Here is a 14,947-nt window from a genome sequence, read left to right as displayed (position 1 = left end):
TCTTTTATTTTTGGGTTTAATCCAATTTTGGTCCCTACGGTTTGTACGATTTTGCAATGGGGACCCTTTTCAGGTTCACTAATAATGGGGTCTTTGTAGTCTGTACTTTTTTGCAACCTTAGTCCAGATTGACGATTCCATTAACTAATTAAGCTAAATTGATAAATTTGACACGTTTTTCAGTTTTAGTTAGTAAACTTCAAAAATTGTAAATTATACACTAAACTTGTCACTTTTTTCACTATTAGTCACTGCGTCAACTTTGTTACCTTTCCAGCGCTAACTTGCCCAGATTCGTTAGGTTTTTTTTTTTTTTCCAGTTTTCATCATTTTCATTTATTCCATTATTAAAAGTGATAATCGATAAAAAGTACATTCAAAACTCAATCTATTTATATGATTTATTACAAATTTATATAACACAAACAAAAATATTTACGGTTAAATTATAAGGCGTTATCAACAATCTAGAACACGTTACTCTGGATAACCGTTACAATATCTTATATTTATTATAGTTTAGCAATAGTTAATACAATGAATTAAGGAAAACTATATAAATTTATATAATACAAACAAAAATATATAATACATAACTTCACTTATTATTTAAGATAAGAGGCAAAAACTTACAATCATTAAACGTAAATATATATATCCAGTTTGTATATATGTATTTCGGACCCCTATCCTATCCATACAATAATTAAAAACGCCAGAGGGGCGATCGGAAGGGAAATTCGATATACTTAAAAATTAAGAAGCTAGGAAAAAATTGATGGGAATGGGTCCATATCTGTGTAGCAAAATATAAGTTGATTGAAACATGACATTAAGGTAGATGCAGTCAAACCGAAAAACAAAATTACACACATACACACACCACATTCCATGCGTGATTGGTATAATTGTTAGATTCCAAATAACTTACAACACCCTTTAATTCTTTTATCTATATCTCATGAAACTCAAGCCCCTCCCAGCATATGAAATACTATCTTTTATGGACTCTTCTCTGCACTGTTAAGTTGCAGATGTATTTATAACATTTGGGACCATTGGATTTTAGGGGTATAAGTGTAACTTTTATTCCCTTAGCTAGATAATAGTGTAATACATGAAAGATCATCAAGCAATGCTGGCTTGTGACTGGGATCAAATTTAATAAGTCAATATATATAAGACTTATGGTCAATCTCGATTGCATATTTTAGAAATGGTTATTCTTGAAAGTACGTTTAAATTGGCACCTCCCATTTAGAAAAAACTCATTTCAACGTAAAATACACAATTAAGCATTTTTTTTTTTAATATAATCTTGTTGCACTTATATATAAGCACTAAAGGACAGTTTAAACGCCTTCTAAGCATTATCTTGTCCGGTCGGTATTTGATTTCAATGATTGTGTTTCCAAGCATAATCTTATAAATATAGCTAGGTAGTTACATTTATATTTTGTTATTGATTAGTTATAGCTTGGCACTATAATATGTAGTGTGTCTCAATAAAATCCACATTTGACTATACTACTTAGGTCTAGTTAGGTGTACTTGTCACGTATGTAACTTGTTTAGCAAATTTAACCCTATTGGAATATATATGATGCATTTATGACAATATTTATTTGAGTTTTGTCAGTAAAGATGCATGAATTTTATGAAAGTTTAATCTTTAAAATTTGCTTTTCTCAAGTTACGATGATTGACAAACAAACCTAATTACTGTCTTATGGAGTACTTTTAATAATAATTATCATGTCCTTCAAGCATAAATTCATAAAACAGAATCTAAAACATTCATTTGAAATCTGAAAATCGATGTTAAAAACCATGCAAATTGAATAAAAAATTTCAAGAAACTGAGGCAAAGAATTTATATGCGATTAAAAAATAATGGATCCTTTTTTTTTCCCCAGGTAAATTAGAAGTACTGATTTTCATAATAATAATCTGAACTTTAAAGTTAAAGAGTAATTTTAAATGATGGTTTCAAGCGGTTCAAGAAACAGAAATTCAGATATGATTTTCCATCTGGACATTATATATAATCTGTTGTACTATAATTGCTAATTCAATGCTATGAATTGGATATACACGGAAATTTCTCATAAACACTATCAAAAAAGACATTTTTGTTGCCAGTGTATTTTATAAATGTGTATTGATCAGTGGATTAAATACGAAACTTAATTATACTTAAATAATTATTATTACTATTACGTACTACTCCATTATTATTAGATAGAATTTGACTAGTTCGATCTGTTTGAGTGTTGACCATAAAAGCTTGGTGGACACTGGACACCAAGGCCCAACAGTCCACAAACATGTAGGAGCCCTGTAAAAGATTTTTACCGTCTTTGCAGTAAATTAATTAGTTTTGCGTCACTTTCTAGTGAAGGCTTTTCACTGTTCACCAAACAGTAGAATGCTTGCCTAGTTTCTCTTTTTTATTTTCTTTTCGAGCTATACTTATACCAATTGTATTTAAGATTCTGAATTTTTTGTGTGTTTTATTTTAATTTTTTGTGCTACCTTACCAAATATTTGTATAGGAGTAATATAGTTCCAGCTACAAATTAGCTTGGATTTGAGATATTCGTGTATATTAAAATTTAGAAATAGGAATAAATAAATTGTCGTTAAAAAAATGAAAATCAAACTCACGGCTCCAGCCATGGACACTACTATTGAACATACGCCTATTATATAGACGAGTTGGATAGTAAATTCATTAAATTTTTCACAGTGTTTGCTGGTAGCCTGCGGGCTGTACATCACTATCTTGCCTATAAATCACATATTAACCTATAGCCTACTCGAGATGTGGTCCAACCTGTTTCTTTGATTTACATATAAGATTTGACAACGACTATCTCATAATGCTCCTCCCAAGGGTATAGTAACAACATTATACTAAGTCTTATGTTATATTAAACGTTCAATTTTAACTTTTAACTTTTCTATTTTCAACTTTAAGCGTAAATTTTTTTGTTTGTATTACATAACACTTCATATAAAATATATCGTTAGATTGAGTTTAAATATATTTTGCGTTGATATAAATTCCATCAACTACTATATTATACAAACAAATATATTTATGGTCAAATTTGAAAAAAAAAAAAAAAACTTAGACAAGTCAAAATAGAACATATTGAATATGTAACAAGGAAGTGATGAAGAAGCCGTTAAAAAATAAACCCATTAGAATGAAGAAATTCAAGCATTTCGAGATTGGTATAGTTTTAGATGGTTGCCGAATTCATTTAGTTAATACAATATTTTCTGACTGAAACTATGAAGTTTGAAGATATGGTAGGATTGAATTGGACAACATTTGTTGGGGGGAAACTCGAATGAAGTTGTGTTTGAAATGCAGAATGAGTGGTCCTGGGAAAGAAAGGGGTATCGGTATATTGGTATTGTATTGTTTACAAAATCACAGCTTTACAGTGAACCACATTTATATTCATACAAATAGTACTTAGGCACAACTGGTAAAAGCACAAAGGGACCCTTTCGGTGTAGGCAGATAAGTTGAAAGTGACAAGACTAAATAAAAAGATAAAAATTATACATATATAATACATATATATTATATGCAAAATGGCAAAATCCCTCACAAGGGTATAAAACTATAAAATGTCCTAAAGAAGGTCTAGACTAGAGTGGGGTTAAGTGTTGTATCCTATATTCCTATCTGGGACAATTTTATTGGTCTCGTTTGAGTAAATCTGAATCTGATATTTGGTGTTTTGTTTGATTTATTGGCTTCATGTATTTATCATTTTTTGTTCAATGTTCCCCTACATGAAAAGAAGACAAACAGAATATGATACAATACAATGTTGGATTCACATTGCACGTAATCAAGTTTAATAAATCATCGTAGAAGTTTTGGATATAAATCATGCTTTTAAAATGGTTGTATTTGATTTATTATACATGTATATACTAATGCTATTGTGATGCCGACACAATTCAACAAGATGAATATTCTAATTAATAACTCCCAATGACGTCTTCTACCGGTTTTGGGTCTTAATACCGTCTTCGACGGTGGTTTATATTAATTGAGAAAAACATAGAGATGTGATGATCATTATGTTTATAAATCTCAAAATTGATATTGTGTTAAAAATTGCTTAGATAATACATAATGATATATGATGCTTACGTAATTTTTATGGTTTTATATTCAAGGGCGTAGCTACCATAGGGCGGGGAGGGGCGCCCGACCCTCTGAAATTTTTTTTACGATGTAGGGGTATATATGTTTCGTGTAGAAATTTTTTGATATATTCGATTTCGACCCCCATTTTAATTGTGAATTTTTTTTTATATACCAAGCAATATAATTGATCCATTACATTTTACATATGCCCATTCAAAATTATTTAGCCCAAACTAAAACTCATAATCTAATTACTTACTTAGCCCATAACTTCATTGAATCGAACCAAGTACCAACTGTTTGTCTCATTTTTAATGTTTACTTTTGTCTTGGACAAGTGTTTAGTTTTTTAGTGATTGAAACATTTTTTTAATAATAATAGTATTTATTTTTTGACCCGACCCGAATCGAATCACCGACCCGAACATATTACCCGAAAAATAGTGTTAGGAAAAAAAAATTAGATCCCGACCCCCCACTCAAAAATTTCTAGCTTCGCCATTGTTTATATTCTTGGTTTTATTGCTTCTAAGAAGATGTAAAGATAAATTTTTACGAGTAGTATTCAGTGTTTGGTACCACTATACATTGATGACCAAAAATTTCAAATTTTGGATGAAAGCTACAAACTAATGATAAAATTAGTATTTCAGTTTTTGATGAAGTTAGTAATGAAGACCTACAAATCAATGGTTCAATGGTAAGTCGATAATAAGTAGTAATAATAAAGTGATGATCAAACTTGAACTTCATGTTTATTGGTGCAATTGAATTACTCAAACAACATTACCTTGCTTAACTAATTAAGAGTTACCTGTTTGTTTTTTTAACAATTAAGTGACTGAATGGATAAATAATATTTGTATGAAATAAGTCAATATAGTTATTTTTTGTTTACTAAATCACAAAAACAAACACTTTTATGACTTAATAGATTAAGTATTTTTATTAAATCATGATTTTTTTTACTAAGTCATAAACAAACATCGTTTGTTTTAGGTTTATTATTAAAACCAATTCAATTTATCTTTTAGCATTATTTTCTTCGACACCATAAATTCATCGACACATGAGAATACACATTCTCGTTTTAAGGCTGGTGTAGGTATATGGAAGATATGCAGTTACACGTTTATAGTTTATCAACTTATCCCATGTCTCTTACAAAGTAGTAAAAGTATAGAAAGTTGGAAGTTTTTAACTGGGAAACCAATATTTAGGTATGCCTGCTTCGTGTTGTATGTGTCACTACGAAGGAAGATAATTTCTATTCATTTTGGATACATGTTTATATATTTATTCGCTATATTCTTCATATAAGCGATTAATGGGGGAATGAACCAAGTCATAATGGTGTATTCATTTGAGCCCAAATCGATTATGTACGTCGGTAGTGATCTACTGATCTGTATGGGAGTCCAACATCTATTAAAGTCTGAAAAGTATCTTGATTAAACATTCAAATGTTGTCCATTTATAGAAAAAGCCCATATAGAGTAAAAGCCCACTTCATGATATTATCAATTTATCATCCATCCTATTAACGCTTATTAGTTTGGGTCCGTGACAGTAATAATGTGCCGTATATTATCTCTGGTTATTCCGGATCCGAGCAATCGAACTCTTAATTTCAAATTTCAATACCCGTGTTGATTTACCTTTTATTTTTGATTTACCGTTGAAAATGAGTACTCGTTACTATTATATAAACCAAACTCAATATATTTTTTCTAGTTCTTTTATTTTTAAAATATTCAAAATGTTCCTAATAATATAACTTATCAAGTTTTATATCAGGAGATTCTTTTCAACAAGGCTCGACTAAATTAAACTACTTTGAATATTCGAAAATTTATTATTATTTGACCTTAAATATATTTCTTATGTTATATAAAACTTGATAAGAAAATTATATCAATAAAAACACTTCTAAACACATTTAAGTTTTATAACTTTCATCAAGTACAATCTAACACAAAAAATATTATTTAAGGTCAAAGTTTGAAAAAATGATAGCATTTAAAAATTCAAATCATGACACTTCTAATGAGACGAAGTACAATCAATCACAATTCTTGATTTCTACTAATTATTATATTTAATTTCTTTTATCAAGAACTTAAAAAATTATGGAAAACTCGTTTAATTATGCTCGTTATTCTTTTGTTTTCTGTCCGCTATTCTTTCGTTGCCCATTCTACTAGTTAGCCTTGGATATGCAAAGTTTAACTTTAGTTCCCATCCTAATGCTTCAATTGATGTGGAATAGATTTATCATCGAGAGAACATCTCGAAAGTAAGTCAGTTATGGTTACCTCCTGTAAGCATGCCAAATTATGTAGGATTCAACATCTCACCTATTTTCAATAGATTTTATTATTTGGGTCTTATCAAATTGGTATCGGATATCAGTCTACCATAGCATTTGTGGCTTAGAAAAATGCACAAGAAAGTGAATTATCAAGTAATAAAAAATTAGGTAATATTCTTGCCTAAGTCATCATTTACCCCAATGTAAGAATACAGAAAAAAGTATCATTAATTGATACATTACTTTGTAAAACACAATATTTACCATTGGGGTAAGCATAGTCATTCACATGAATCTCTGTTTAATACTATAACACTTATGTAGCTAATCTCAGCTTTCTGTTCGTCTCCTTCTAATCTCAACAGATTTTATAGGCCTTATTTTTGTTAGTTCTAAGATTCAAAGCATTTGTATAGAGTGTGTCTTGTTTCTATAGAATGAAATCATGAATAGGGGGGGGGGGGGGGGGGGGGGGGGGTAATTTTTTAGAAGTTGAGCTTTTAATCGAATGATAGAAAAGTTATCAAAAATACCATTCTAGTATATATTTTTTGAAGAAAGAAAGTAAGAAACATCACTTTGATAAATACTTACCATTCTATTTTTTCTTTAAAATCATACGACTTTTCTTTTTCTCTTGAAATTTAACTTTAAATCATCTGGCTAATAAAATCGATTTATTAGTGCTAGTATTACCGGGGGAAAAGAGCTCCAACAACGTGGGAAATAAATTGTAGAATTGTAGATTCCCAACATGGTATCTACGTCGACTTCCACAAACACACACCGTGATTGGTCATTCATATTTCATGATTTTGACAATGATGATTTGGAAAGCAATTTAAAAAGTAAAAATAAAAAGATGCTTGCAGAAATGCATGGATGTGTAGAAGTATTTTAAGGGAAAATAATAAATACTTTTAAAATATTAATTTAAAAATTCTTATAATTATTAGATGGAAATATGTGAAAACAGGGGTTAAGATTAGAATTTTTTTAAAAAATTCCACGTGTCACATATAATAGTTTTAAAATGATTTTTAGGTTAACTTTTAAGAGAATAAATAATTTTTTATATTAATCTTGTGGACATATGTTAAAAAAACCCTTTAAAGTATTATTGAAACTAGTTGATTAGGCCTGGTAAGTTTCATAAGTCGTGTTTTGTATATCATTAATCAAGACAAATCACTAAGTTCTTTTAAAATAGATAATAAAATTTCTTCAATATACATGAAGAAACTAAGGTAATTAAATACTCCCATCATCCCAATTCTATTGTTATAGTTTGAATTTTAAAGTTTTTATTTTGCAACTTTAACCGTAAATTTTTTTGTTTGTGTTATAGAACATTTGATGTAAAATATATGGATAGATTGAACTTTCGATGTATCTTTCATTGATATAACTTTCATAAAGTTCAATCTATTCAAGTAGTATGTTGTACAAACAAAAATATTTACAGCCAAAATTAGAGAAAAAAAATTAACACATCAAGTCAAATTTAGACATTTAAATTAGAAAAAAAGGCAAATTTTTTTGAACATGCATAAATAATTTGGAAAGCCCACTTCCAGAATTTTAAGTTAAGTTTATAACTATTTAATACACCTTAACTACGACTTTAAGACCATGTTTATCAAAAACCAAAATTTAGAATAGTTAATATCAAAACAAGACAGAGAAATAAAAAAGAACTTTTAATTATCAAAGTAAAAATGTATAGATAGTAGGCACGGAATGATAATTACCCGTCAGACATGATGATAACGAAGAGACAAAAGCTAATATGAGGTTGATAGTGTGCCAATAACAATAACTGTGTTGCTGCTGTTTTCCGTGGTGATAGAAATTTAGAACTTGTACAAACTTATGTTTCTATGTTTGACCAAAACTTATGAATGAGTGGACACTAGCTAGACGCCCGGGTGAGTTCTGTAGTAGGCTTTTTACAGGTATTTCTGGCAAGTTAATTTAGTCGAAATCAAGATTTATAGAAGTTTCAATATCAATAGATTTTTAATTTTGATTTTTATGAATTTTGGTTGAATTTATAAATGAAAAATGATTATCCAACTTAAGAAATCAACCTAATAGTATTATGATAATAATATTCGATATAAATAAAGGAAGAAATTGAAAGAGAATACATAAATTATATTGAGTATATGATAAAAAATTTAAATTATTTTCTTAAATTGATATATAGTTAGTAAAGGCTCTACGTCCCTACCATTTTGAAAAATCGCAGAAAATAGATTCCGTTGATTCGAAAGATTCTACAAAGATAATATTTTCTTTTTGGGTGTCTATTCCAATGTTTAAATTTAACTAATAGACACAAAAATACGTAAAAAATACGACTAATTAGTCTAATTTGATATATTAGTTAGATATTTATATTTAAGACTACCTCGTCATTAGTCATTACAACCTAAAGCCCAAATTTCTATACTATATATGAACAATCTTTTTCCTTGCCTTTTCAATGAAAGACCAATTAACTACTACATGTTTAATTAATCACTTTTACTTGTATGATTCATAACCCACAATATATATAGATATAGATCTGGCTTCTTCGTAGTTCCAATGGAATTGAAGTTCACATACATTCAGCCTGAGTATCCAATGTTATTTCATCCCCAAAGTTACAAGCTACAAATCCCAACCTTGGCTTACCGGATTCTTTTTTTTTTCTTTTTACAATATGCATTGCATTTTCTACAAATGTTTATATCACTCACGAAATATACATTTTCTACAAATATCAGTGATACTTAATTAGTTACTTATGTTAAAAAGTGGTGATATTAGTACCACAATTTTTGATTCATTTACCATAGCATATAACTTTTAATGAAGATTGTACAACTTAATACTGCATGATTGTTGTGGTGTATTAATCAAATGTTATGATATTAATTTCACCTTCCAATGTTAAAACACTAAAACCTTTATTAAATTACCTAACCTCATGTTGGCATGACACACTATGTGTAATTGGTACATTTATCATAAATTAATCCATCATTTTCGAGAATCAGAAGAATCTTGTAACCGGTGGTCCACCATACACTAAAGATACACAAAGACATACACATCCCCACAACTAAAACACGTGAGTCTTTCCCACGTGTCCGGAGATACCTCCCAACTAAAATATATTTCACACAAACAACAAAATAAATTAAATTATAATACATCAAAAGAAAATTGAACCCAATATTTGGGATCCGTAGTACAAGTAGTCACTCTATAAATACCACCATTCAGCCACCTTAACAATCGCACTCTCCCCTAATTTTCTTGTCACACACAAACATTAACCTATACTTTGTTTGTGTGTGTGTCTATTTAGAGAGAGTCCCAATAGTAATAATAAAAAATGGTTGGTTGGGCTATTGCTGTGCACGGTGGTGCTGGTGTCGACCCTAACCTCCCAACCGAACGTCAAGAAGAGGCCAAACAACTTCTCACTCGTTGTCTCAATCTCGGCATATCCGCTCTTCGATCCTCTGCTTCCGCTATCGATGTCGTTGAACTCGTTGTATGTGTTTCGTGTTTAATTACAACCTCAAATAACATATTATTTTGTAGTGGTAATACATAGCGAATAGATTTCTTTGATGATAATCTTTAATGTTATATATAAATATTAAAAAAGGAATACATACAATGTATGACAACCGATATAATGTATTTTTAAATTTTAACTTTTATGGATATAAATAGAAGCACTTATTACAAAATAAAATTTAGATAATAATGAATGATCGATAATGATGTAGGTTCGAGAATTGGAATCGGACCCGATATTTAATTCGGGTCGGGGATCGGCATTAACGGAGAAAGGAACGGTGGAGATGGAAGCGAGTATTATGGATGGGCAGGGGCGGAGATGTGGAGCGGTGTCGGGACTAACCACGGTTAAGAACCCGGTTTCGCTGGCTCGGCTTGTTATGGACAGGTCACCACACTCGTATTTGGCTTTTTCTGGCGCCGAAGATTTCGCCAAACAAATGGTAATTAATGTCTTTAATTATGTTATTTGCTTGACTACTCTTAAATTAATTTTGTTTTTATTATTTACAAGCTATAATAAGCCAATTCTTAGTAAGTTAGTATCATACGAAATGACAAATATATATAATATATATTAAATTAAATGTATATATGTTTATGTAATGTAGTGTAACATATATATAATACAATTATATATACAGTTTAACCAATATTTTATTTAAAAAAAATTAGAGTACGTATTGAATTCCATACAGACAAAGATGACAAAAGGAAAGACATGCATTTAATACTTTAAGCTATTATATTATACACAAAGAATAATATAATGATAAATAAATATTTTTATGATGGAGATTATAGGAGTTATTTAAGTTTATCATATTATAGATTTATTAAATAAGAAAATAATATGTAACTAATCAATTAATTTAAATAAGAAAATAATATTATCATATCAAAGATTAAACATAAAAGATCATTTTTTGTGTTAATTTCATTGAATATTTTTTCAACAGATTAATTATCCATTTAATTTAAAAAGACTACTTTTTTATTTATAATAAAAGGAAACTAAGTAGATAGTTAAAATATAAATATTAAAACTAAATAAGGATAATAACCATAAATTAGGATTCTTACTTATTTTGGTTAACAATAATAAATTAAGCAATTAAACTACTCATTAAATTGTTATCTTATTTTAACTTATCCGTGTCACTTAAGAAATTGTTAAGACATATGTTGAGGAAAACCTTATAGTGGTGAATATCATATATCAATATATTATATAAAGGTTAGTTGATAGTAACAAATAAATAAAATTTAGGCTAGTTAACTTTATAGACCACCAGATTAACACATATCCTTCAAAGGATGTTTTACATGTCGCTTAAAAAATGTTTAACTTTGTTTTAGTTATATCGATTGATAGTATATGTATATATATATATATATATGTATGTATAGATAGATAGATAGATTGATAGATATACTTTTTGAAGTTTTAATTAACGTACACACGTTAATTTGTTTCCTCTTCCTTTTTTTGGATTAACTGTCGAAGTAGAACCACATATTAGTTTGGCCCTTATGGCAAATATCTCCGAATTATTTGATGTGATATATTGATGTAATTGTTTGATGTAATATTTTGGTGTCTTTCAGTTTTTCGCCGAAAGTCACCTTATAATATAGTTAATTTGCTAGTCAAAAATAATAATAATAATAATAATAATAATATCGTACACACGTCTTTTTTTATCCTTTCCGTTTTTCTTTTGAAGGGCGTTGAAAGAGAGGAAAATGACTATTTTATCACTCAAGATAATGTGGGAATGCTCAAAGTAGCCAAGGAAGCAAACTCAATTGTGGTAAGTTAATCCCTATTTAATTTGAAATTGCACACGACCTAAATGAGGGTGTTTATGAACATCTATAAGTATAGGGTGAAAATGTGATTTTGTTTTCATCTGCATTTTGGAGATAGGATGATATTCCATATGGTTAATCAATGTATTATGTATATATTTGAAAAGTACTCCGTCATTATAATAATTGTGGTTGGAAATGCAGTTTGATTATAGGATTCCAATTAATGGATACGAATCGTGTGGAGTCGAGGTAGAGAGCCCAATACGTATGAACGGTCTCCCTATAAGTGTCTACGCCCCAGAGACAGTGGGGTGTGTTGTCGTGGACAGCCAAGGACGTTGTGCAGCCGCAACATCCACAGGAGGGTTAATGAATAAAAGGATAGGAAGAATTGGTGACTCTCCCTTAATCGGTGCAGGAACATACGCTTGCAATGTTTGTGGCGTGTCCTGCACTGGTGAAGGCGAGGCTATAATCCGTGGGACACTTGCACGAGAAGTGGCTGCGGTTATGGAATACAAAGGGCTGGGTTTACAAGAGGCTGTGGACTTTGTGATTAAAGAGAGGCTGGATGAAGGACAAGCAGGGCTCATAGCCGTTTCAAACACGGGTGAGGTGGCTTATGGTTTTAATTGTGTAGGCATGTTTAGAGGGTGCGCTACTGAAGATGGGTTCATGGAAGTTGGCATTTGGGAATGAATTGGGTTTCAATCACAGCCAGTTAACTAGTATCTGTTGATTTTAGTTAATAAGTTGCTGGGCGCTTAGTTTCTTATATTTTCATGTGTTTGTTTATTTGTAACTTTTTAAGAATAGTCTTAATCCATGTTGAAACTTTTTTTCTTTTTAAATAAAATTGGTCGATAAGTTATTTTCTTTCTTCAATGTTCATTACTCTATCTCATGATCTACATATTTAAATAGGTAAAAGTAAATATTAATATTGCATGTCCAACAAAAATTTAGAAAGCAACAACATATTAATTAACTGATTGATTGGTGTCATAGCCCTTTTAGGGACATCCAATGAATATAAAATGATGCAAAGAAGATTAACATAGGCTAGCTGCGTACGTAATTAAGGATGACTCATAATTTGAATCTTGTTTAATAATCCAGCTTGAGTTAAAGCTCAAGCTATATATATATATATATATGGGAAAAATAAGTATGGGATTGTCCCCCATTTAAGTTTAGATGGGGAACTCCTCACACACAAATTTTTTAATAATATTTGTATTTTAAACAAATGATGGGGCCCCCATGATATTTATGAATTAAAAAACCAAATTGTGAGGGGTTCCCCATCTAAGCTTAGATGGGGGACAACCCCATACTCACTTCCCATATAGGTTTTAGGTAAAATAAAACAAATATTAAAGTAAAACAAATAAAACAATATATTTCTCTATACTAAAAATTACCGTGCATCATGAAAATCATCGTGTATCAATTGCTTCGTGAATCTCCGTGCATCAACTTAACCATGATCTAAGGGTCAAGATCTTGTCTAGCTTATTTGTTTTACGTTTATACTTGTTTTACAATATCCAACCCCTATATATATATATATACTTGATTTAATAAGTTTACGAGTCTAAATGAACCTAACATTATATAACATACTCGTATAAATTTTCAAATTCTTTATAATGTATTAGGGTGATGATACATCATTGTTTTCTAACCGTACTTACACCACCAATGATGTTTCACATTTTGTGTTGTACATCATCTTAAAATATTTAGTGTTATAAGGCTAAAAAATTGCCGATGTAAAAATCACCACCCAATGTAGTACATATATACTCTTAGAGATACAAATATTACTATATAACGTCGTCATAAGAATAATTTGATGTACTCACATTGGATTGTTACACTCCTTAGGCATGTGCTTATAATATGTGGAGTTCTCCAGGTTTTTCACTGCTACATCAGCAGGACTTCCCTCAAGACTCTTCATGCCTGTAAACAAGCTTACTGAAATTTCTTCACCACATTATCAATTATTTTATAATTTATCTCACACACACAAATACACACATAGATACACCACATATATATATAATAAATAAAAAAAAGTACAGCTGATCCCACATGTTACCCTACAATGGAAAGTCTTGAGGAGTCCCCGGGAGGACTAATTTGAAGGACGTTGGGCAAAGGTCTCTCCATGCCATTAACGTCTTGCGTCTTTTGTGCTTAGGACTCGCACAAAAGACTATTATAATGAGAAACCTTATAAATTACACGTAAATTTATATTATGAAATTTTAATAAAAGGTACAAAATATGATCTTGCGATTTTGTTAGCTAAACTATAATAAATACTTTGTTTTTTTTCTGGTCAATATGATATATAGTGTATTTGAAAATTGGCTGCTGTATTTTTATATTTTTTTAACATTCAAACATTTTATTAATATAAAAAACTAGCGAGGGCTAAAGTACAAGAAAAGAAAATGACATAACAGAGATTAAAAGTTAAAATTGGCTGCTGTGATAGTTTGCGATACAATATTTGATTTTCTGGTAATTAACAATGAATTTAATACTATACGGAGTACTAAAAATTTAACTTATAAATTTGATGTTGACATGATAAATTCCAAAACAAAATACTTGGTCATAAATGTCGTGCGAGTATAATTGAATGTCCCCATCTATCGTCGTTACTGTCATGCGTCAAGTAGGTATGTAGTGCGCATGAATGTTCTTTTCACTAGCTGGAATCCAAAATATTCGATTCTTAGTATCTAAACATGTCCTTTAATTTCTATATTCTTCTTTATTGCATTTAGCTTTTCCCATATAATATAACGAAAAGTTAAAGGTAATGAAAATCGATTTGAGTTTTTGCGTGCATAAAATAATGGGGAAATGGGAATTAAACATCAAATTTTGTGGGGAAAAATACTGGAATTTGACAATTGAGCATCAATAATATTACGGAACAAAAATATACTAATTACTTACATGGAACAAGTAAGGGCGCGTTTGGTTCACGAAATATTTTTGGATGAAATAGAATCTATTGAAAGAATTGGAATCTGATGGAA

At 29.8% G+C, this 14,947-nt stretch overlaps 1 protein-coding gene across 1 annotated transcript; it reads left to right on the top strand.

Moving 5' to 3' along the window:
• The first annotated feature begins 9,772 nt into the window (after positions 1-9,772).
• On the top strand, positions 9,773-12,770 carry LOC122587010 (probable isoaspartyl peptidase/L-asparaginase 2). Its single transcript, XM_043759067.1, has 4 exons — positions 9,773-10,038; positions 10,280-10,513; positions 11,798-11,884; positions 12,087-12,770. Exons 1-4 carry the CDS (start codon positions 9,877-9,879, stop codon positions 12,582-12,584), a joined length of 981 nt encoding a protein of 326 aa, XP_043615002.1. The 5' UTR covers positions 9,773-9,876; the 3' UTR covers positions 12,585-12,770.
• Positions 12,771-14,947: the final 2,177 nt, after the last annotated feature.

This window comes from Erigeron canadensis, chromosome 2 (genome assembly GCF_010389155.1).
Source record: "Erigeron canadensis isolate Cc75 chromosome 2, C_canadensis_v1, whole genome shotgun sequence".
NCBI lineage: Eukaryota > Viridiplantae > Streptophyta > Magnoliopsida > Asterales > Asteraceae > Erigeron > Erigeron canadensis.
Note: the sequence above shows the minus strand (reverse complement) of the source record. Positions and strands in the feature narration are given on the sequence as shown.